Source organism: Castor canadensis, chromosome X (assembly GCF_047511655.1).
Source record: "Castor canadensis chromosome X, mCasCan1.hap1v2, whole genome shotgun sequence".
Classification (NCBI taxonomy): Eukaryota; Metazoa; Chordata; class Mammalia; order Rodentia; family Castoridae; genus Castor; species Castor canadensis.
In genome coordinates, this window is record NC_133405.1 from 108123564 (window position 1) to 108148507 (window position 24944).

At 38.6% G+C, this 24944-nt stretch overlaps 1 protein-coding gene across 1 annotated transcript in view; it reads right to left on the reverse strand.

The window, feature by feature from the left end:
• Cybb (cytochrome b-245 beta chain) overlaps positions 1–24308 on the reverse strand; it is a 37862-nt gene extending 13554 nt beyond the window's left edge. Inside the window, exons 1-7 of the mRNA XM_020182609.2 lie at positions 24209–24308; positions 21815–21910; positions 20383–20493; positions 10654–10738; positions 7390–7535; positions 5186–5376; positions 1656–1785 (exon numbers count right to left, since the gene is read on the reverse strand). Of these exons, the coding sequence (XP_020038198.1) occupies positions 1656–1785; positions 5186–5376; positions 7390–7535; positions 10654–10738; positions 20383–20493; positions 21815–21910; positions 24209–24253 (804 nt within the window). The 5' untranslated portion in view covers positions 24254–24308. The remainder of the gene's footprint in view (positions 1–1655; positions 1786–5185; positions 5377–7389; positions 7536–10653; positions 10739–20382; positions 20494–21814; positions 21911–24208) is intronic.
• Positions 24309–24944: the final 636 nt, after the last annotated feature.

Here is a 24944-nt window from a genome sequence, read left to right on the forward strand (position 1 = left end):
GCTGAACTTAGTGTTCATGAGACAGGTATTTGAAATAGTCTCACATCATCCGTTTTCTGGGTGTCACTATAGGGTTCCATTGAATGGAGCCAGATTTGAACATTGTCCCTAATATCCACAGAAACCTAGACATTCCTTTGAGGTAGATGCCTGTAAACATAGTTGTATTCTAATGCTGTCATTGAGGAAATGTGCCTTCCCCAGCCCATGGGGGGACCGACAATATGGTTCCCTTTTTATCCTTTCTACTAATATCTGCATGTAGTGGGGGCAATCCACTAATTTGTCTGGTTGCTTTCATTAATGAACAAGGATGCTCAAAGATGTTAAATCTTCATAGCATGATATATCTAGAGGAAGAGCACTTCCATGCCAAGAGAGTAGGAAGAAAGAAAGATGAAAACAGGATGGGAAATTTACCTTTGTGTTACACCATACTTAAGGAAAAAACAATCCCATTAAGATGCTTCACACAAATGCTGTTATTTTTTTCTTTAGCTTTATACCAATAGCTAGTACAATAATCAATAAAGTATACTATATGCCAACAGAGGAAAAAATATGAAGATTTGGGGGCTCACTTCTCACTTTCTGGAGCAGAAATATTGAAAATACACAAAATGGGACCCTTAAGAACTTCCTATAGGAGAAAGAAAGTATATCACCATGTTTCCCTTTAATCACCCTTGTCACATTCCCACCCCATCACAATGTGCCATTGGTTATTTGTGTGACCCTGTCTATTCAGATGTGATGGACTGGATCTTCCAATGGCTAAAGACAGCACAGTGTGCCACTTCACTAGTTTTCTTCCCAGTCCTGAAAGCCATATATCCTTATTTCCTGGCATCCTGAGAAGCCCCTAGCTTCTTACATGTGATTATTTGAGCTGTCCAACTCAACTTAGGATAGAATTACTAGGTATTCCTGTGAAAATCATTAATTAGTGTTACTGTGGTCCTCACATCCAGAAGAAAAAAGATCGAACCTCTTGAATACAAACAGCAATTTTAAAAATACACTATTCCAAGCTGGGAGCTGGTGACTCAGAGATCTGAAGGATAATGGTTTGAAGCCAGCCCCAGCAAATAATTCATGAGATCCTATCTCGAAGAAAACATTACAAAAAAGGACTGGTGGAGTGGCTCAAGGTGTAGGCCCTGAGTTCAAGGTCTAGTACCACAAAAAAAAAGAAAAACACTTTTCCAAGTTCACTGTCAAGACATTGACAACAGACCAATGCAAAGATTATTTTTCTTTCTTTCTTTCTTTCTTTCTTTCTTTCTTTCTTTCTTTCTTTCTTTCTTTCTTTCTTTCTTTCTTTCTTTCTTTCTTTTTCTTTCCTTCCTTCTTTCTTTCTTTCTTTCTTTCTTTTTTCTCCTTCTTCTTCTTCTTCTTCTTCTTCTTCTTCTTCTTCTTTTTTTTTTTTTTTTGGCTGCACTGGCGTTTGAACTCAGGGCCTCACATTTGCTAGGCAGGCATCACTTGAACCAGTTTGCCAGCTCCTTATTTTTCAAGAAATTATTCTAACCAAAAATATAGTAAAGTAGACAATCACAGCATCCTAGAAGTTCTATGACATTTATACATGTTTTTAGACACATTTAAAGATTGCCAGTAATAAAACTATAATAGCAGCAATAAACTTTACATACCATTGGAGGATTCCCAGAGAACTTTGGTACTGGACAGTGGTCTATTTTTCCCCATTGTGAGATACTTTGATTACATAGTTCTATTGAGTGTTTTGCCATACTCTCTGCAGTCTGCCCACGTACAATTTTTCTGGGAAAAAAAAAATGTAAGTCTAGACTATTTAGTAACAAGAAACTAAGCTGTTCATGTTTTTTAGCTTCTCAGCATTTGTTTTGTGGTGGTGGGGATAGAACCCAGAGCCTTATGTGTGCTAGTCAAGCACTCTTCCACTGAGCTATACCATGAACCCTGATTCTAGCCATATTTTAAGTACCCTAAAATGGATCTTTTACTGTTCACTTCAAGTATTTATCTTATCACCCCTCTCTGAATAAATTAGTGGAAAGGAAAGAAGCTACATGATCATGAGCAACAGGAAAAAACTGCAATGGCATGAAGAATAGCTGCACTAGGCTGAGTGTGATGGCTCAAGCCTATAATTCTAGCTAATTCTGGGCAGAAATCGGGAGGATGGCAGTTCAAAGCCAACCTGGGCAAAATGTTTGTGAGACTCCTATCTCAACCAATGACTGGGCACAGTGGTGTGTGCCTGTCATCCCACCTATGTGAGAAAGCACAAATAGGAGAACTGAGGTCCAGGCTGGCCCAGGCATAAATGAGAGATCCTAACTCAAAAATAAGCAATGTGAAAAGGCCTGGCAGAGTGCCTTAAGTGGTAGCACTCTTGCCTAGCAAGCACAAGGTCCTGAGTTCAACCCTCAGTACCACCACCAAAATAATATAATAATAATAATAGCTACACCAACATTATAGAGGGTAAGTCTTGGCTCATTGATATATGTTTTCTTGAAGGGAGATTATGCACTTCTCTCTCAAGTAACATTTTTGTTTATAAACAAACACAACAAAACCAGAAAAACAAAATCTATCAGACTGATGGCTAGCCCATAGAGCACCTTTGTGCAAATTAGAAAAAGGCTACCTTTCTTTGAGGACAATCCTGCAGGCGAAGGGCTGAGCCAGCAGGGAGCAGGCTATCTTTCCTCTCCCTGGCCAGGCACCTCTGAATAGTGGACAACACACGCAGTCATACACAATGGCCCTGCACACCTAGCAGAAGTGTTTTCTTTGTAGGCTCAAAAATTGTCTAGGGTAGGTGTGGTGGCTCATGCCTATAATATCAGCACTTGGGAGGCTAAACAAGGAAGATCATGAGTTTGAGGCCAGCCTGAGTTATACAGCATGTAAGCAGTCAGCCTGGGCTACACAGCAAGAGCTTGCTCCCCCAAAATTGTTTAAATTAAGCCAAGAGTCTGAAATATGTTTGAGAAGACTTAACCCTATGGGTATCATGTCATTTTTTACAGATATAAGCACAAAGAGTATTTACCTTGAAGAGCTTACAGCTCATTCACTTCAATTCAATCAATATTAACTGAGCAACTACTAAAATATAAGACAATTCTGGGCTAGTGATGATCAAAAGATTGAGACACAAAGTTAAGTAAGTCATGTCCTTGACTTGAAGGAACATAAAGAAAGGTGCCTTCAAAATAATAATAGTAACAAAAGTCCTTTGTAAATGTTTGTTTTGGAGGCCTCAAATTTATCATGCCATTAGGTATATTCTGAGTATGTTTTAATTCAAGGTTATTAATCACCCCTTTCTAGTCCTAGGTCATGGGGGAGAGAAGTATGTGTATTGAGTACAAGTCTACTATGGCTAGACTTGAGGAAAAGCGCCATTCACCAATTATCTCAGTTAATCCTCATAACAAGCCGGAGAGACAAGAATCATTACTCCCATTTTACATGAAGGTAATAACTCAAAGCAGATGGTTGGTGAAAACAATACTTTTCAAGCCTTGGATTCAAATCTCAGTTCCACCCTTTAGTAGTTTGATGGCCTTTGGGAAATTATTTAACTTCCTTTGAGCCTCAGTTTCTCCAGTTGTAAAACAGGTATAATAGCATCCCATCAAAGATTTGTTTTAGTAATCAATTGGCATGATATATAAAAATGTCAAAGAGGAAACAGGGTTCACAAAATGACAACAATTAAAGCTCTTGATTCCCAAGTTCACATGGGGAGTAAATCCTTTTTAAAAATCTGATTTTTCCTTCTCAATGTTAGGACCAGAAATCTGGAAACCATAATTTTTATTCTAGTTACCTTGCCATAAGACTATGAGCAATTACCTAACCAGTGTAAGCAGTAGATTCTCCTCAAAAGGAGAACAGGTTAAATAAATCTCCTTTGCTCCAAAGGGACATGGATGTTTATGACACTCTATTAACAGAAAGTGATGGGCTTACTAAACTAGAGAGAGGAGGAAATTCCTCGTGCTCTCTGGGGGCCTCTGGAACAGGTGGATTGTGATTAACTTTCATTTAAAGATATTCAGGTGCTCTAGGAGAGTCAAGAAATTTTCTTCCTTAGGATTTCTCAGTGCTTAGAAAGAGTTTATCAGTGGCCAGAGTCAGGAAACAGGTTAAGAATACATGCAGAAGTTGCTCAAGGCTGCTTCTCCCCACCCTTCCCGTTTTTACTCTCAAGTCTTGGCCACTGCTAGCCTAGCTGAGTTGGCTCTGAGCAGTGTTTTGAGCTTTGAACAGTTACTTTCCCCACCCCTAGTTTCCTGGAACCCTGTACTCACCAGGGAACTTCCCTGGGCTTGATTTGTATGCAGGTGGTATGAAACAGTAGAAAAAGGAAACATGGTATTAAAGAGTAGTCCACCCAAGCATACACCAAGGTTCTATGTATCTCTAGGAGGGTAGTCATACAGTCCATTTTAGAACACCTGTGCCCTAGGTCACTGACCAGCTGGAAGGGGCATGGCCTACAAATGCTACGATTTTTATTTTCAGGTTGCTGGAAATGGGGATAGTGAAAGAGCATCTATACATTTCAGGGATTAAAAGGAAACATTTAAAGTCAAATTCTTAGCACAGACCCTGATGTAGAACAAGTGCTTAATAAAAGTTAGCCATTATCTTTATTATATTAGAATTTTAAGCTCAATATTCATGTATTTTTCCTGCTAGAATTCCCTGCAGTGCCCAAGAGACATCCTCATACACAGTAGGTAATCAATAAATGGTTTGTAGCTTAAATTAAAGCTGGTTGTATGACAGAAAACCCCTTCAACTGATGGGAGTCTGTCTAACTCACTAATGATTAAGCCACAGGAGACAAAGTTGTAGACATCCAAGACCCTACCAGTGTTTTCAGTATGTTTTATAGACTTAGAGATACTCAGACTTTGGTATACAAACGTACGTGTGTGTGTGTGTGTGTGTGTGTGTGTGTTGTAAATGACTGCACTACAAACAGCAGTTAGTTGGGGGCGAGAAACCAACAGTGCTGCTGACAGGGTTCTACTGAATTGACCTCTGCTTTCCTCTCATATTCCCTCAGCAGGCAGGCTGACCACACGCAAGCGAGGAAGTCACTGTGCCTCTACCAGGGCAACAAGTCTAGAAATTGAAGGGCATAAAGACCTTGGCTGTGGAATTAAAAACTCACTCAGCTCCATGGATGGCAAGGCCAATGAAGAAGATCACAAAGAGATGGTGTGTGTACCAAAACACTTCAAAGTAAGACCTCCGGATAGTTTTGGTGGAAGAGGTGATAATTAATATGAGACACAGCGTGATGACAATTCCAGTGATGCCTGCCAGCCGAGTCACAGCCACATATAGGCCCCCTTCAGGGTTCTGTAAAAGAGAAATACGCACAGATATATACATTATTGTAGGCTCTCAAATGCAGGACTTCCCATTTATAATAGTGTTTATGTGTATTTTCCTCTCCCCTTTGAATAAACCTACTCATTCCTTCCAGAGATATCGTTGGAGTACATATTTCTAAATTTTAAAGTATGTTACATGGTTGAGGATTCATAGGAAATATGAATTGATACATTCAGATAACTCCAAGGGAATAGCAAATAAAAGAAATCATCTACCAAAAGATGTCTTCAAAATATCTGAAGCTTTCTCCCTTTGATTTGGAGAGGCCCACAGCCCTTAGGTTGCAAATGTGTTCTGGGAATGTCTACCATCTGAGGTGACCCTGAGGTGAGTATTCATGGGCAAATGATTTAGAAAGAATGTGATCCACAAGAAACTCGTAAGCAAATGAGGAATAGAACAGAGAAAAGACAAAAGCCAAGCAAGGGGATGATCTCAGACAAAGTCTCATAGGGTATAACTTCAGCCTGACCCTGCAGCCTGACCCTGGAGGGAAAGTTATGCCTCAGAGTGTATCCTGACTTGAGGAGAAGAAACCAAACTTTCATGGCCTGCACAGATTAGTTATTAGCTAAGGGATGCCTAGGGAGAGGCATCTTTGCCCATCCAGTCTGTAGGCAAAGGGACACTAGTAGCAGGAGAGCAGTCCTTGGAGAAGGAAACAGGTACACATCACTGAAAACTAAAGCACTCTGGGGAAGCTCAGATACAATAAAAGTGACCCAAAGAAATCGGGGCAGAGCATGACAATGTCAGCTCAACTCATGTTCACATTGCTGCCCTTATAGCACTGGGCAAACAATGAACAATGGAAAGAAAAATTATCTAAGGTATTGTAGAAAAAGAATTTGTTTTGTTTGATGCTATTTAATTCTGTCTCTAAGTAGATTGGGCAAGCTTTTCTTGTGTCAGTTCAAGGATAACAATTTTGGCAAAAGTAAGGGTTTTCTCTTGTGATATTTACAAAACACAAGGAAATGTGTTTGAAATTCAGTGGATAGTAATGTGACTTAACCATCTTCCCAAGCCATTGGGCTTATGAAGATGATTTAGAGCTTCTCTCTCTGAGTGTAAGAAGTTTCAACAGCTCATGGGATGGAAGAAATCCTTTCTTCTGGACACCCTCATGGCTGTCCCTGGAGAATTGCGAAGTTACTGCCGATGCACCAAAGAGTAACAATTCATAGTCACAAGCCACCCCCAGATGTTATAGGTAGGGAAGAACAAAAGCCAGCTGGTGGGTGATCTGACAGTTAGGCTAGGGTGTTCCCTCATTTACACAGGTAACTTCATAGAATACCAACATCAGACAAGATCACTCTGTAACTGTGATGGAATGAGATAAAAACAAGGTTGTTCTGAAATTATGTCTGAACCCGGACAAAACATGGGTGAATACTGCTTCTTTACTTATTAGCCCTGTTCTGTCCTTTCTGCTACCTAGAAAAAAAATAAGATAGCAATCCCAGAACCATCCCTAGTAACTAACCATACGTGATTTAGAGCAAATCTTTGCTTTGTGAAATCATCCCCCAAACTAACACAAGACTAAGTCTTATAACAAGTCCTTCCTAATATACCCCTGAGATGCCCCCTCAAACTTGTTCATGGTGTGAGGTCTCTTTCGCTGTATCAAATAGTGAACCCAACTTTGTTTGGTTAGACATGTCTGCTTTGCTCTATTTGAATTGTGGGCATAGTCGTGAGTGAGCAGGAGTTGATTTGGGCTGCATGTACACACATTCTCACAGGTGAGCTTAAGGACCTTGAAAATAGCTGGGCAGCCTCCACATAAGGGATCAGGAGTGTGGGGGAAATTTCCTTTGTACTCATACTCTTATAACCTATAGACAGGTCTCTCTGATCATTAGCCAACTTTTGTGACTGTTTTGGCCAACTAGAGTTCTTCACTCATTGAAACATACTCCTCTGTTTTAATGCCTGGGGAACATCTGAGTCAGGAAATGAGAGGCTTACCTTGATTCTTTTTCGAGCAAAATTGAGATAGGTTTCATTCTCCTTGTCTCCAATGTTAGAGAGTGCTATTGAATAACTATCAGATTGGTTGACTCGGGCATTCACACACCACTCCACATTGAATAGATGTGCAATGGTGTGAATTGCTAAAGAGGGCAGAGAAGAGAAACAAAGAGGGTGAAGAGTATGCACAAATTTATTGTAATCTAGCTCTCTAGCCACAACCTCTGACTCTGTGATAAGTCATAGGGAGACACACAGATGGCCTAGGTTGCTTATATATAAGAATTGGGGTTCTCTATAACCAGAGAGGCAAGGTAATTCTAGTGAGTAAGATTCTGCTTGTAGGATTATGGGAAAATCACTTAACCTTTCTGGTCTTGGTTTCCTCATTTATAACATGAAGATATTGAGCCAACAATACTAAAGATTCAAGTAAATTCTAAGATTATACAAATAGCCTCAGTCTCTGAGGGAATTAGATATGCTGTCATTGTTTCTCCCTAGTGTATCTGTGCTTGACCAAGAAAACTCTTACGTAGTGTACACTTAATGACTGGCCCATCCACCTAACTTTGGAATTACCTCTGGAGAGAGATAACAAGTGATTGAACTGATACAATTTGATGAATGAATCTCTTAAGAAAAAAATGAATTTCATTCTTTTTTCATAATCTCTTACAAAGGGCTTACTGGATATCAAATACTGTTATACTTGCTTTACAATTACTTAATCCTTACATTGACCCAATGATGTAAGTACAATTAATATCAGCTCATCTTATAGATGAGAAATCTAAGACATAGGTTACTTTAAAACCTTGCCCATGGTCACCTAGCCAAGAAGTAGCAGAGTTAGAAATGAAATCCAAGCAGTCAGGCACACAAGTCTATACTGTTAGCCAGAATACTATGCTGTTTCCTCTTTCTTTCTTTTCCTTTCTTTCTTTCCTTTTCCTTCCTTCCTTCCTTCCTTTCTTTTTTGGTGAAATCAGGGCCTTGTGTTTGCTAGGCAAGTGTGCCACCATTTAAACCACTCCACCAGCTCTTTAACAGGATTTTATTATACAGTTTTTTTAACTATTTCATTTGACATAACTCAAAAAGCCTTCATGATCTGGCAAGAGAAGAGAAACACAATTGAACACTGGTAAACTATGCTTATTTTACTCAGTTTAGGAATAAACTCTGCAGGTGCAGAGTAAAAGCCTGTTTTGTTCATTACCATGCATGTCTATTGTCTGGTACATGAATTATTTCTTAAGCAAAATCGTGGAGATTGGATTGGGTTCTAGATAGATCCCTTCTTGCACCAACACTCCCACCCTAATAATTATAAATATAACATAATATATATACACATATATCTATTTAAGCACACATATGATAATAAAGTAACAGTAATAATAATAATGAATGTGGTTAGCTGATAAGGGCTTTCTTAATGTATTCCCAATTTATGAGCTGATGACCCTGTAGGTTTAATGCAAAAAAAAATCCACTAAGTCTACATGTGCAAGCAAGTAATTTTGTAAATTGAATGAATAAAATTTGTTACATGAAGACTAGCAAACATTTTTATACTAAGAAGGATGGGAAATGTTGAGGATATCAAGACTGACTTTTCCCATGGGTATATTTTCATTTTATAGAAAGATTCTAAGATGAAAAAGCCTTAAAACTTAAAAGAATAAACTGTAATATCAAGTAACAGAAAGAATTGTAATTAGTTTTAAATGGAACTCATTTAAAAACTACAGCATATCTGACTCTACCATGATTGATTGATAAAGTCTGATCTCTTATACATAGGTATCCAAGAATAAAAGAGACTCTCTGATTCCAATTTTTCTTTGCAATTTCAAATGTCATAATAATCTTACCAGTGGGTATAGGTAAGAACTTTCTCAATGAAACCCCAGCAGCACAGCAACTAAGAGATAGCATAGATAAATGGGACCTCATAAAACTAAAAAGCTTCTGTTCATCAAAAGAAATGGTCTCTAAACTGAAGAGAACACCCACAGCATGGGAGAAAATATTTGCCAATTATACATCAGACAAAGGACTGATAACCAGAATATACAGGGAACTTAAAAAACTAAATTCTCCCAAAACTAATGAACCAATAAAGAAATGGGCATGTGAACTAAACAGAACTTTCTCAAAAGAAGAAATTCAAATGGCCAGAAAACACATGAAAAAATGCTCACCATCTCTAGCAATAAAGGAAATGCAAATTAAAACCACACTAAGATTCCACCTCACCCCTGTTAGAATAGCCATCATCAGCAACACCACCAACAACAGGTGTTGGCGAGGATGCGGGGAAAAAGGAACCCTCTTACACTGTTGGTGGGAATGTAGACTAGTACAACCACTCTGGAAAAAAATTTGGAGGCTACTTAAAAAGCTGGACATTGATCTACCATTTGATCCAGCAATACCACTCTTGGGGATATACCCAAAAGACTGTGACACAGGTTACTCCAGAGGCACCTGCACATCCATGTTTATTGCGGCACTATTCACAATAGCCAAGTTATGGAAACAGCCAAGATGCCCCAGCACTGACGAATGGATTAAGAAAATGTGGTATCTATACACAATGGAATTTTATGCAGCCATGAAGAAGAACGAAATGTTATCATTCGCTGGTAAATGGATGGAATTGGAGAACATCATTCTGAGTGAGGTTAGCCTGGCTCAAAAGACCAAAAATCGTACGTTCTCCCTCATATGTGGACACTAGATCAAGGGCAAACACAACAAGGGGATTGGACTATGAGCACATGATAAAAGCGAGAGCACACAAGGGAGGGGTGAGGATAGGTAAGACACCTAAAAAACTAGCTAGCATTTGTTGCCCTTAATGCAGAGAAACTAAAGCAGATACCTTAAAGCAACTGAGGCCAATAGGAAAGGGGGACCAGGAACTAGAGAAAAGGTTAGATCAAAAAGAATTAACCTAGAAGGTAACACCCACGCACAGGAAATCAATGTGAGTCAATGCCCTGTATAGCTATCCTTATCTCAACCAGCAAAACCCCTTGTTCCTTCCTATTATTGCTTATACTCTCTCTACAACAAAATTAGAGATAAGGGCAAAATAGTTTCTGCGGGGTATTGGGGGGGGAGCGGGAGGGGGTGGAGTGGGTGGTAAGGGAGGGGGTGGGGGCAGGGGGGAGAAATGAACCAAGCCTTGTATGCACATATGAATAATAAAAGAAAAATGAAAAAAAGAAAAAAAAATAATAATCTTACCAGTGTGAAGTGCTATCATCCATGCTACCATTTTATGAAAGGTAAGGTTCCTATCCAGTTGTCTTCTAATTCTTGTTGAGCAGCACTTTGGATTAAGGGGAAAAGAATGGAGCAGATATTGTTAATGAGGATTCCTATATGCTATCTCATTTAATTTTCACAACCACTCTACAAACAATATCTTTCTATCCATTTGATAGATGAAAAAACGAAGGCTTAGAGAGATGTCATCATCTTCCCCAGGTTAAACAGCCAGTAAGTGACATAACCAGCTTAACGAGTTTGTTTCCTGTTCTTATACCAGTGACATGAAGCCTCACCTGAAATCTATTGCCTAATTGTATAAAAATGTGAAATGAAATAGTCAGAAAACATATCTAATCATACAGTCTCTAGTTCCAATTAATTTACTTAATAAATGAGAGAAAGAAATTAATAAAGAGCAGGTTTGCCTTCACATACTTGGCAGGCTAGTGTGGACAAAGACAAGTGAACAGTTCTAGAAGTAAATAGCTCTCCAGAAACACTGTTCTAGTACACCTATACTATGGGAGTTCAGAGACATCGCAAGGAAGATCACTGACCATATAACAACAGCAAAAATGAAAGTAACTAACATTTACCAAAAGTTTGTGCAATCTGCTGCTTTAAGTGTTACATGCATTGATTCACTTAATTCTTACGTTAGTCCTTTTAGGGAGGTTCCATTATTATTGTTACATAACAGAAGAGGAAACAAGGCATAGAAAGATTATCCTGCCTTTGGCCACATAGCTAATAAGTGGCAGAGAGGAATTTAAACTCATCTGATAACAGACTCTCAGTATTCCAGTATTTCATAGCTTACCTGATTACCTTGACAATAAAAATTACCATTTGGTCTATATTTTAGTATATTTGTCTTATGTGATATGTTAGAGGATGTGAGTTTGAATCTGAATTCAGGCCGATGCTCATATCAGGACAAAAAAAAACCTGGTTAATTGTTGAAATAGAACTTTGTTTTCCTGAAAGTTGGCCACACTTTGAGAAGAGGAGGGTGAAGCACCAAAAATATCTTAGGTATTGTAAATATCTGGTTCTAAACATTGTATTCAATTTAAATAAGGGATTTATTTTTAATAAAATAGTTAGATTTTACAGAAAAATATAGGTGCGTGGAGAATTGTGTTTACTTCATTATCTCTCAGTTAGCTACACCTACTCAGGGCAATCTGTTCAAACCAATTCTTGGAATTACAGAAATACTAGTAAGGAAGATACTGAGGATTTCAGAAAGGAGAAAAAGAACGAGGCTTTGAGTGCCTTCTGTGTGCCAGGTAGTTGACCCATCATTTAGTGCAGTAAATATTACTGCCCTCATTATATATTACAAAATTAAAACTAAAATCTTACATTGGTTGGGTTCATGGCCTTTGCCATCAAATTAAATGAAAGGATATAGTCACTATTAGTCTAAGTGTCTAAAAACCTGAAACAAGAACTTAAACTTAAGTACTCTATCTAGAAGGTGGTCACAAAAAATGAGGTTAGGAGAATTAAGGTCTAGAACAGAAGAAAGCCAATAAAGATTGTATTACCATATCAGCTATCACTATCATAAACCAGTGGCCTCTGTCACAGCAGGGAATTCAGCAAGATTGTAGAACTTTTTCCAAGGGTTTTTTTTTTCACTTTTCAGTTTGTTTTTTGGTTTTTATCCAATAGGTGGGGAAACTTGGATGCTCATCTAACAATTTTCACTCATCATTGGAATTTGCGCTATGAGAGAGCTAAAAGAAAACTTGCAGTCAGAGAATGGTGCTTGCAGAAAGCAGCTGCTCTATGTATTGGAAATGGCAGTGCTTGGAGAATATGGTAGAAACCAAGAGCATCCGGTATGACTCAGTGTCCACCCGTGGAGCTGAGCATTGACTCAGGACCAAAAAGAAGGGTTTTCTGTATGAAATATAATTTATTTTACATTTGTAAAAAACTGACTATCCTTGTTTTCTTATGTAGCTTCAATGTCTTTTATCTTTATTTTACAATATCACTGAAAGTTGTTTTACTACTTTGTATCCTTTATAGATTTAAGGAAATATCTTTTCCCATTTCCCAACTCCTATGTTCCTCTATAGTTTCTAAGTGATTTTGTTACTCATATAGTTCTTGTGATTTTTACTGATACAGCAAAAGTGATTTTGCAGAGGAAAAGTCCCAAATTGACTTTAAGAGGGAGATTATGTGGGTGGGCCTGACCCAATCACATAAACTCTTTAAGTATGGGTCCAGATGTCTGAAATGGAGGCAGTCAGAGATTGGAAGCATAAAAAAGGCTTTGATGTGCTATTGATGGTTTAAAGATGGAGGCAGACACATGAAGGGAATGAAGGGAGCTCTAGGATCTGAGAGTGACCCTAGGATGACTGGAAGCAAGAAAACAGGGACCTAAGACCTACAACTGCATTGGACTGAATTCTGCCAAGAAGGAGGAGTTTGGGAGAGGGTTTTTGCTTTTTTTGCAGTGCTGGGGATAGAACCCAGGGCCTTGTGCATGCTAGGCAAGTGCTCTACCACTGAGCTACACCCTAGCCCTTTGGAAAAGGATTTTCATCCGGAGTTTCAAGATGAGAATTTAGCCCAATGGATACCTTGATTTTAGCTTCATGACCCCCTGAGCGGAGAAGCCAGCCACAGAGAGCTGGACTTCTGACTTAACACACCGTAAATTCATAAATGGAGGTTGCTTTAAGCCACTGAAGTTGTGGTAATTTGTTACACAGTAATAGATAACTGATACAATCCTTGCTGGAGTGGTAGAACTAGTGGATTGGAATAATAAAAACCAGAAAATGGAAATTAGTAGGGTTGGAAAGAATAACTGAATTACATTTGAGAGCAAGTTTTGTCTTCAGACATACCTGTCAGGTCCTACCCTACCACCTAGCTGTGTGATATTGAATAATGGACTCTATCTTCAGTTTCCCCACCTGTCTAACCATTGTAGTTCTTCCCTCATAGGCTGGTTGCATAGATTCATTCAGAGGTATTTATTAAGAATGCGATATATCTTTGCAAGTAAATGGATGGAACTGGAGAACATCATTCTGAGCAAGGTTAGCCAGACTCAGAAGACCAAAAATCGTATGTTCTCCCTCATATGTGGTCTTTAGATCTAGGGCAAATACAGCAATGTTGTAGGACTTGGGTTACATGACAAGGGGAGAACATATACAGGAGGTATAGGAATAGGTAGAAAACCCAAAACATGAAAGCATTTGATGTCCCCACTCCAGAGGAATTAATACAGAAACCTTAAAGCGACAGAGGTCAACACAAGAAGGGGATCAGGAACCAGTGTAAAGATCAGTTAGAGATGAGTCAACCTGGGTTGTAACACATTTGTACATGAAAGCAATGCTAGGAATCTCTATATATAGCTGTTCTTATCTCAACTAGCAAAAATGCTATGTCTTTCTTATTATTGCTTATTTCTACTCTTCAACGGAACTGGAGAAAAGTGCAGAACAGGTTCTGCCTGGAAGGGAGGGGGGATGGGGAAAGAGGGTGGGGGGTGGGGGCGGAGGGAGAAATGACCCAAACAATGTATGCACATGTGAATAAATGAATAATAAAAAAAGAATATGATATATCATTGTTTAACTTTTCAGCTGTTATGAGATGTTTCCCCAGCTAGAGAGTAATCCTCTTATATGAAGATCAGTATGGTATGTACTTTTTAAAATCCTTTAATAATTATTTGATGGCACAAATATTTTTACATTTTCATGCCCTAGAATATAAGATAATTACCCCAAACCTACAGAGACGTGTTTATCCCCATATCTACATTTGCCATACTGTTTTATTTTCCACTTCCCAACAAATCCTTTTGGGGAATTTATTAGCTCCTGCATGATGAATTTGAAGAGAAAGAATGCAGTTTTGTTGTGGTCCCTACACAGTCTCCATCATCCTATCAGTTAATTTTTTTGTGGGGGGAGGTAATTGGGTTTGAACTCAGGGTCTTATGATTGCTAGGCAGGTACTCTACCACTTTAATCATGCCCCCAGCCCATCTATAGTTTTATTTTTATCTTTATCATCAACATAGATGATCAAAGATGTGAAGCAATAGATGTGGATGCCCCTTAACATCTTTTGCCACAAACTTTTAGAGAAAAATAAATGGACTATCAGAACAAAGGTAAGATATGATTGGGAAATACAATGTCCATTAGCAATACTCTTTTATTTTAATAAGTAATTTTTAAAAAGCTTATTGATGTAAAAAAAAATGAGTTCCACCAGAGTGCCAATGCTTCATTTTCCCAGTTACCCTCTTCATTGTGGCGAGGAATTGGTAAACAAACCCAAAGGGAAGCCACAAGTCATGCCACTACTGGGATTTCAAGAAAATGATCTTCTTACCACTTCCTGAAAAGGGGGCAAAATGACTGGTTGGTAGAGTAGGAAGGAAGGGTTTTTACTGCCTTTGATTGCTCAGGACCTTTTTGTTCCTCCTCACCATATAGATACCATTTCTGTGCTCTGAGTCACTTCTGAATTATTGCCAGCCACCTACCGATTACCCAAGCTGTCATCATGCTCCATTAGCTTCCTCACTGAACTACCTCTTTGCTTTCTACCATTGAATTCAAAAGGGAAGTTTCTCTGTCACTGTCACCAAGAACCTTGCCCAATTTCAATAAACAATCATTCTAATGCAAGGGCAATTGTTGAGACACCTTGACAAATTTCTATGCTCTATTGAAATAGTAAATTTCAACAAAATAAGAAGTGGAACTAAAAAGAAGTGTATGTTTCATGGGGTGTAGCATGAACTTCTGTAGCTCTATTTTATGTACATTTGATCTCACCACATGTGTTGTTCATGTGTCTGAATTAAATATTCATATTCAATTTGGGAGACAGGGCAAAGACAAGCCATCCACAGAACTCTGGCAAAGGAACTGACGGTAATGTTCAGACCTGTTAGTAGTAGAATATGTGAAGAATATGAATAACACAACTTTATTTGCATAGCTCTCTTCCTAACTTTGAAATCCCAAGTTTATTCTCTGTCTCATTCATAAGACTCTAAGCTCCTTAAACTGTAGCCAATCCATCCTTACACTTACTGGCCATGTGTCCCCAGTGCTTAGCACATTCATGGCATTCAACAAATATTTATTGGCTGAAAATTCACTAATTAACAGACTCAATCAGTTAGTACACTTTTACTAAGGGTATATTCTCTCCTCTCCTCCTCTCCTCCTCTCCTCTCTTCCTCTCCTCTCCTCCTCTCCTCTCCTCTCCTCTCCTCTCCTTTCCTCTCCTTTCTTCTCCTCTCCTCTGTCTCTCTTTCTCTCTCCTCTCTCTCTCTCTAATGCTAGGAATAGAACTCAAGGCCTTCTGCATGCTAGGCAAATGCTAGCCCACCCCTACCTAGAATTGCATATTTATCTTTATATTTGTATTATTTGACCTGTTTCCCAGGGTTAAAAAAAGAACAAAAAACCTATGAAACAGAAAGCTCAAGGGACTCACGCGAGGCAGCCGCATGGTTGGACATAGAGCTACATCAAGGTTCCCTGACTCCCAGACTATATAAGGTAACAAATAAGACCTCTAAGACCTCACCCTCTACTCTTCCTGTTTCTTTCTGACCTTAAGACTAGGACTGTCACACGCTTAGAAATTCATTTCTACATGTCAAGATGGGGTTACTAAGGGTCCCTCAGGAACATCTTTATGCTGAGCCCTGCTCTTTCTCCATGAGAGTGGGGAACAACCCTGGAGCTTTCTTTTTCCACATAACCAGAAGAATTCCAACCTCTAGAATCTGAACAGAAGTTCTATGCCTGTTTAATTCACACAGTGTCCCAATCACAAGTGTCTGAATTACAACATTCTTGTCATTTCTAGCTTAGGTTGTTTGGCAGGTTTGAACACTCATATGTATGATGGATCTCTAAGACCAGAACACAGCAACAGGACAGTTTCAAGAAGTTTGGATAGCACAATGACCTGGGTTTGAATTCCAATGCTACCATTTACTCTTGTTCCCTCCTCAGTCACTTTCATGCAGATTTCATAGGGTGAGTTCCATAGTGCTTCAATGAGCAGCAGCTATTATGAATTCTCACATTAGTCAGAGGACACTCACTCAATTTAATCCCAATTGGAAAAGCTGTTTCATGTGCCAAGTTCACATTTCGGGTTGGGAATCTTGGAAGGAAGGAGATGCCCTGTATTGTTGCTGGCTGTTAGTTTTTAAAAATATATTCATTTATATAAAATCTGTCTGGTTAGCTGAGCTTCCCTGCAATTTGGAAAACAGCCTCATTTTACGCCCGCCTTTAGTGAATCTCGTGGTGATCTTTGTTCCAGAGCCACAGAAGCCCAAACGCTGCTGTTACAACATGTCCTGCTCATGAGATGTGGGAGGTCAAAGGTAGTGCAATTTGAGGTTGTGGGGTAACAAGGATTTCTTAACTGACCATCCTGGTGAAAACACTGCCTGTTTCTCAGGCCTTACTTCCTCTAAACAGAAAGCATTTAAATGGGGGTAGAGAAAATAAAAAAGAATTGTGTCTCCAAAAACCAAAAAGCTACAATGCACGGACTTCATTTAGCAAATGTTCAGTGGACACCTGTGCTATATCTAAAATATTACTTTAGGCAAGGTGCCAATGGCTCACGCTTGTAATCCTAGCTACTTGGGAGGCTGAGATCAGGAGGATCATGGTTGAAGGCAAGCCTGGTCAACTACATTGTTCATGAGACCTCTATCTCCAAAATAACCAGAGGAAAATGGATTCGAAGGTGTAGCTTAAGTGTGAAGCCCTGTGTTCAAACCCTAGTCCCACCAAAAAAAAAAAAAGGTACTTTAGGCTAGGAACAGTGGCTTATGCCTATAATTGCAGCTACTCAGGAGGCCAAGAAGGTAAGATGAAAGGTTGAAGACAGCCCAAGCAAAAAGTTCATGAGACTTCATCTCAACCAATAAAGCTGGGTGTAGTGGCACACATCTGTCGTCCTAGTTAAAAAGGAAGATCACAGTCCAGGCTGGTCTGGCAAAAACGTGAGACCGTATCTGAAAAGTAACTAACACAAAAAGGGCCAGCAGTGTGGCTCAAGTGGTAAAGCACCTGCCTAGAAAGCACAAGGTGCTGAATTCAAATTCTAGTACCACCAAATTTGTTTTTAAAAAGTGATACTTTACAGTAAGTAGCTCAGCAGTCAAACTTTTAATCTAGTGGAATTCCATTTCTATGTTTTCATAGATTGAAGAAGATATTTGAAAATCCTTAAAATCAATGTTTAATACCAAGTGCTGTTGTTAATTTTGGTTGTTTTGGCTGTCAATTTTCAAGACAACATTGTGCTCAATAGAGTTCATGTGATGGCCGTGTATCACAGTTTTTCCAGAGGAAAGTCATGACTCTTTCTGGAGTATCTTGTATGTTTGCCAGCATTCTTCTTTTGTTTTTTGTTTATTTTGTTGTTCTGCTGAAGTAAATGTGTTAGTTATTTCTGCCGATTGTTTCTTTATTTGCAGTGCTGGGGATGGAACTCGGGGCCTCCTCCTTGTTAAACATGTGCTTTGCTACTGAGCAACTCTTACTTTAAAATCAGAGTGCAATTTTGACAGTAGGTTTAGGGTGAACTGATATTTTGTAAAGAGTTAGCAAGTGCAAGATAAAAATTTAATTGTAACCTATGAATCCTATATTATTAAATTGAGTGTTGCATGTTAAGAAACGTTCTTCTTTGGGCTAGTGTAAATTGAGGGCGACTAGGAAAAATGAGGTAGACTATAAGGCAAGCTATACTTGTTATTGACAGGTAAGTTCACTTTCCTTCTCCCTATTCTGTGATTGACAAATGAACTATTAACTCTTCAGATATGGATTGAAGGTTCTAGTTTTCCAGAAAGATCCTAGCTTTCTTTCCAGTCTTGTCTCAGACATGAGTTCTATTCAATGCCTATAAAAGTAGTTAGCTTGCTGCTTTCTTCCATAAATGATTTCTATTTAATAAGCATTTTAAAAGCTCATTAACATAAACATTCTATTAAAAGGAAAAACAGAGATTGCTAGTCACTAATGAGCTAGTGGAATGGGTTTGTCCAGGACAGTGATCTCAGCTACTCTCTTTTGTGCGATCAGGAATAGCAAAAATAAAATCCAAAGCAAAGGCACAAGTCTTGCTGATATTGGGTTTTCAAGACTGGTTATATAGCAACAGCCCTCACACCAAGCTAACTATGCTGTCAGCATTGTTTTGAGTTATACCTTGAACCTGCCCAGTTCCGTGCATTGTTTCTATGTTTTTCCCTATTTGGTGAACACTCCATTCCTCGTTCTCCAAGTCACGTGGTACCTGCACGTTGCCACTGCCATTCTCCGTGTACCAAATGTCCAGAGCAGCTTCACCCATAACAGCAAAAAAGGACACAACCCAAATATCCATCCACTAGTAAGTGAATAAGTATTTTTTAAATAGAACATGATACAGAGCAATACAGAAATACTCTATTTCTTGTTTTCAGAAATATTTCTTCAACTTTTGCCCATGCCATAATCTCCATGTTGAATGCCTTTCTCATTTACACATCTTAGTGCCTATTTATCCTTATATGCCACCTTCTGTCAGAAGTCTTTTCTCATTCTCTGCTCACCTAATATTTCTCTCTCTTTGATCTCCCATAGTTCTTTATTTGTAATGCTCTGTGGGGCCTGTCACATTTTGCTTTGTATCAGAGTTATTTGAGTATGTGTGCAGATTGTAAGTTCCTTGACTTTCATCTTCGTATAAAACTAATGCTAAGAAATTTGTACACCACCTTATAGTTACAGACGTTCTTCCTTTTCAACTCTTTTTTTGTCTTACAACATAATATATTTATGGACTCACTAAGGTGTTGAAGAGAGGGTGAAAGAACCCCCTGGACTTTTAGAAAGCTCTGTTTTCCTCAATTCCATGCAGACAACAATTCTCAGCCACATTTCATTACAGTGTGACACTTTAAACATTGGTTCCATCTGCTTGGAATATTATACAGAAACAATATTTCTCTGAATTAAAGTTTTTTTTAATAACTCTGACTGATTAATTTTCAAATGTCACACCAGTCTCACAAAGCCCTGTTTATATACATGTGTTTTATGGGTGTGTGTGTCTGTATGTATGCACATGGACAAATGCATGCTTACTTCATTACTGTTGTTAAGATACAGTTTAGATTATTGGTCACACTTTTTTGATATACACACATACACACACACACACACACACACACACATATATATATATATATATATATGTAATTTTGGTGGCACTGGGGTTTGAACTCAGGGTGTCACGCTTGCTAGGCAGGCAGGTGCATTACCACTTGAGCCAGTCTGCCAACCCTGACCCCTTTTTTTTTCTTTTTTTGATACAAGGTTTCACTCTGTAGCCCAGGGTGGCCTCAAACTCACAATCCTCCTGCCTCTGCCTTCCAAGTGCTGGGATTACAGGTATGAATTACCACTCCCAGCATTGAGTAGTTGTTTTTTAAATTTTCTCTTTCACGTTAAATGGTTGCCCCAGGGTGCTCCCTCCACAAACAGAATAGAAAAGAAGAGAAATGTGCAGAATAGGGCATGGCTTGGCTCATGAATACTCTACCATTGGTAAGAAATGGCATTGTGCATGGTGGCTTTGAGAATTTGAGGAACTGTCAATGTTTGCTCTTACCGCACTGGAGCCTCTGAGGAAAGACAGCAGATTCCGACAGACTGGCAACAGAATCAGCATGCAGTTGAAGTTCAGGCAGGCTGCAGGGGCCCTGGCCAGGGCCAGCGCTGACTACAAGAGGCACAATAGGGAGCAGAGTGACTCCAGGTGAGCACAGAATGTCCCCATTCCCATTCCCCCAGATTCCCAGCATGAGGCCACACACCAAACCCTCCAAGACATCTAGAAGGGGCTTTCTTTTAGGGCCCGCTGGGACCCTTTGTTCTAGTCTGAAACTGGCCCTTTTACCCAACCCCAAATTTCATTATGAAAAATTTCAAACATGATGAGAAGTGGAAAGAAATTTATTTTGAATACACACACATGTATTCACCTTCCAGAGTCTATCTTTTCATTTTATTATGCTAGCTTTACCACACATCTATGTCGCCATCTCACTACCCATTCATTAACACATCTTATATTTTTTGGTGCATTTAAAGTCAGTTGCAGACATTAGTTCACTTCCTCTTAAATATTTAAGCATGCATACCATTAACTTGAGTTCAGTATCAAAGTTGAACCTTTTCAAGATTTTTAAGCAAGGTTTTCTTAGCACTTAGACTGACCTTGACAATCACTTAAGTTGGTGTAGTGTAATGCTTTGGCATTATAACTATTAGCTTTGTAATGTCTAAAGAAGTTGCATATTATGGAGAAGCTGCATATTATCCATGTGAATAAGTTAACAACAATTACAATAGTGTAATATAATTATGGTTTTTTGTATGCATATGATTTATAACATATAACTAAATACAAGCAATTAATTCATAGTTAGAGCACAATATAATAAATGATGTTCTGGAGCAGCTGCAATTGTAATTACTTTCACTTGTGATGAGGAGTTCTGACAGTTTCAGGAAACTGAGATTACTAAAGAGCCCAAGGAAATTCAAGGGCTGCGACTCAGCTGGACTACGAACAGATGCAGATATGGCACTTGAGCAAGGTTTTCAAAGTTTCCAGATGTCAAGAGACGTGGATCATCTGAAGATCATTTCATAACATGTCACTAGGAGCAGGGCTCTCCATGCACAAAAATGGTAGGAATCAGATAACTTAGAAAATAAGGAAATCTCACTTGTGCCACCCCTGGATGGATGGCTTCAATCTGATCTTTCATTCCACAGGTTTCTCCTTTAAGCTGAACAATGGCACATGGTTTGGGGGGAGGAAAGACACGCTGCTGGGACCCTCTGCCATACTTTTGTTGGCTCACAGTGGCAGGCCTTAAGAGACTGTTAAGGAATTTGCAATGAAGAGAATGAGGTTGATGGTGCTGTTGGGTTGGTCAGAGTATTTATTTAAAATATTAAAGGGAAGAAGAACTCAAATGTCTGACTAGAAATGTGAGCTGGTCAATATTGCATGAAGAAGAAGTTACACTTACCCCAAGAAGTTTTCGAGTGTAAAAGTACTTTAGTGTATCATCATAAATATGGTAGTACCAGGCAAAGAGGAAGACATTCATCCCCAGCCACATCAGCTATAAAAACAGAAAGAGCTGTGTGAAGTTTTCCCCTCTCAATGGGTAGATTCTACATGAGATTAGACTCAGATGAAGGCCAGGACTTCCCCAAGTACAGCCTTTGACAAAGGTGGTTACAAAGCTGGGTGCAAGCAGCTTAGAGCCAGCTGTTTCCTGCAACAGTGTCACTGTATTTTTCTGTAATTAACCTTCCCACCCTATATTATTCTGCATGGTTGTTTTACTGCATGGCCGGCATATCAAATTATGATCAGGCTGTTTCCTCTCTTTTCTTTTTTCTCCTCTTTTCTTCTTAACCTTAGAGAGATAGATAATAGTGACTGACTAGCAAAACAAGAGGGGAAGGGAATATGTTACTATTACTGTCCCCTACCAGTGGAGCATTGCATTCTGCTTTCACAGGAACCGGTCATCTTCCAGTACCACCCACCTACCCACCCCAGCTGGAGGGAGGCTCATCCGCTAAAATGGCAAGCCGCCCATTCTACTTGGTCAGTTTTCCTTAACTTTAAAGAAAAATAGCATAAACAAAGGGGTACAAGGCATGGAATTTAAAAACACAGGAAACTTTCAAGATTGTGACATCTCATTTCATCCCAAGAATGAATTTATCAAGTCGTGACACTGTCCAGTCTACCTTTGGCTCCATAGCAATCTTTACTTAAATATTCAATTACTAGCTACTCAGGAGGCAGAGATCAGAAGGATTGTGGTTTGAAGCCAGTCAGGGCAAATAGTTCATGAGACCCCCATCTCAAAGAAATCCATCACAAAAATAAGGCTGGTGGAGTGGCTCAAGGTGCAGGCCCTGAGCCTAGTCATTATTAATGTTAGCTATTAAATGCCCACACATGCTTGAGAGCAGTGCCCCTTTGCAAAGAAGGTACTAAAGCAACTTCTCCATTTCTTGACCTTGCATTCTTCCCAAGAGACTTTCTAAGCTGTGTCTTCACTTTCGAGTATATGCGTGTATAATTTAAAAGGAAATCATTTCCTGGGGAAAATTGTGGTGAGAACTAAAAGTATAACTCAATTTGCTTTGTATAGGAGTGATCTATTCTCAAAATGGCAATAAGAAATCAAGTTTACAGTTTCAAATTATCAGATTTCTTCTATATTGCATTAGAATGTTGGTTTTATGTAAAATATGTTTTTGATAACAAAATATTTGGTGTTTTAATTTTATTTGTACCACTAATTTCTGTCTCTAAAACTCAAAGTTCCCATGTACTCCATGATAAATTCTTACAAAAGTTCCATTTATTAAGTGTTTTTTTAAACATCTTCCATTGGCTATTTGGAAAAGCTATTTTAGAAATCACATTTCTTTCTACCAAATGTGTTCATGATTGCTTCACTGAGATCACCGTCTTAAGAGCATAGTTATATTCTTTATGTGAAAAAGCACAGAAAGCAATGTCGAGCTGAAAATTAGTCATAACTTTACTTATAAAAATTGTTTCTCTAAAGAGATTATTTTGATATATATAATTACATATTATATATGCATGCACATACTATATATGTATGAGTCTAGATAACTTATTTCAATTCTTTTCTCTTTTGATTTTTGTAAACCTCATAAACATCTCAAGGTTAGACCTCAGAGAAAGAGCCTCCTTGTTTTTAAAAAGAAATTTCACAACTTGGATTGTTTTTGGTGTCATTACTGAAATAAAGTCAACTTCTCTTACATGAGTCAGTTTGTATTTGATATTTCGAAAATCATACAAGTTTTTTTGGTGTGGGCTGTACTGGGGCTTGAACTCAAGGCCTATACTCCACCAGCCCTGCTTTGTGATGGGTTCTTTCGAGATAGGGTCTTGTGAACTATTTGCCCGAGGTGACTTCGAACTACAATCCTCCTGATCTCTGCCTCCTGAGTAGCTAGGATTACAGGCATGAGCCACCAGCTCCCGGCCTTATATGAGCTTTAATTGGTCATTTTAAGTAGTTTATACATATGAAGAGTAGAGAAATTTGCTTCTCAGTAATTAATGAGCAGCTTATAATTAGGGATCATTAGCATGAAATGCCTTTTACTCTATCTGTGAAATGTTGACTTAGTACTCCTAGAAACTCAGAAATAAACTAGGAGAAATGAGCACCTCAGATGCATTTTTTTCCATCAAGGAACTTGTAAGAATAAACTCAGTCTGCTTACAAATAGATGGTTTTTCACCTGGTAAATGAATTTCTCAAACAAACAACAAAAAACCCCTCTCTTCTATTTTCACTTCCAAGTGAACCCAAACATGTCAAAGAATTCATAATTTCTCTGCTCTTGGTACTTACGATGACAAAGATGGACAGCCCTTCATTCACAGCCCAGTTCCCCATGGTGGCAGAGGTTCAATGTGTTGTGCCTGCCTTTCTTTTATACTGTGCTTCTTCCACGAGGAAATGAAAGCAGCAGTGTGGGGCAATATGTTTCCCTTTCTATTATCTGAAGTTAAGTAATCATTGGTCAACTGAAAAGCCTGTTTCCATAATAAACTTAAATCTTTAAACCACAAAATCTATGGAAAAAAGCCTATAATGATCCAATCACAACTAAATAAGTAGATTGGAAAATGAAACCAATTTCTACAGAGAGACAACAAGTGAAGTTCAAGGGATGTATTTCACTCAGTAAAACATTTTTTTACTAACCAACTTTTACTAACATTTTTTTACTGTCTGCCTGAAATTTTCAAGTCACTCAATTAGCCATGTCTTGTTGCTAGGTAAAACATATTAAACAGGTCTGATACCTTCTGACAGGCTTTTATAGTGGTGTTTATATCCTCATTGAGAAAAGTAGCAAGAATGTTGGTTGATATTTATAGGATACTTACTGTATGCCAATTTTATATGCTATATATATGTGTGTGTCTATATACACATGTCTGTGAGTTGGAATACATATGTATATAAATACATGTGCGTATACACACACACGCACACACACACACACACACACACACACCAATTCTTTTGATTCTCACAACCTACTATAAAGTAGGTTCTAGTCTTATGATTACATTTGTAG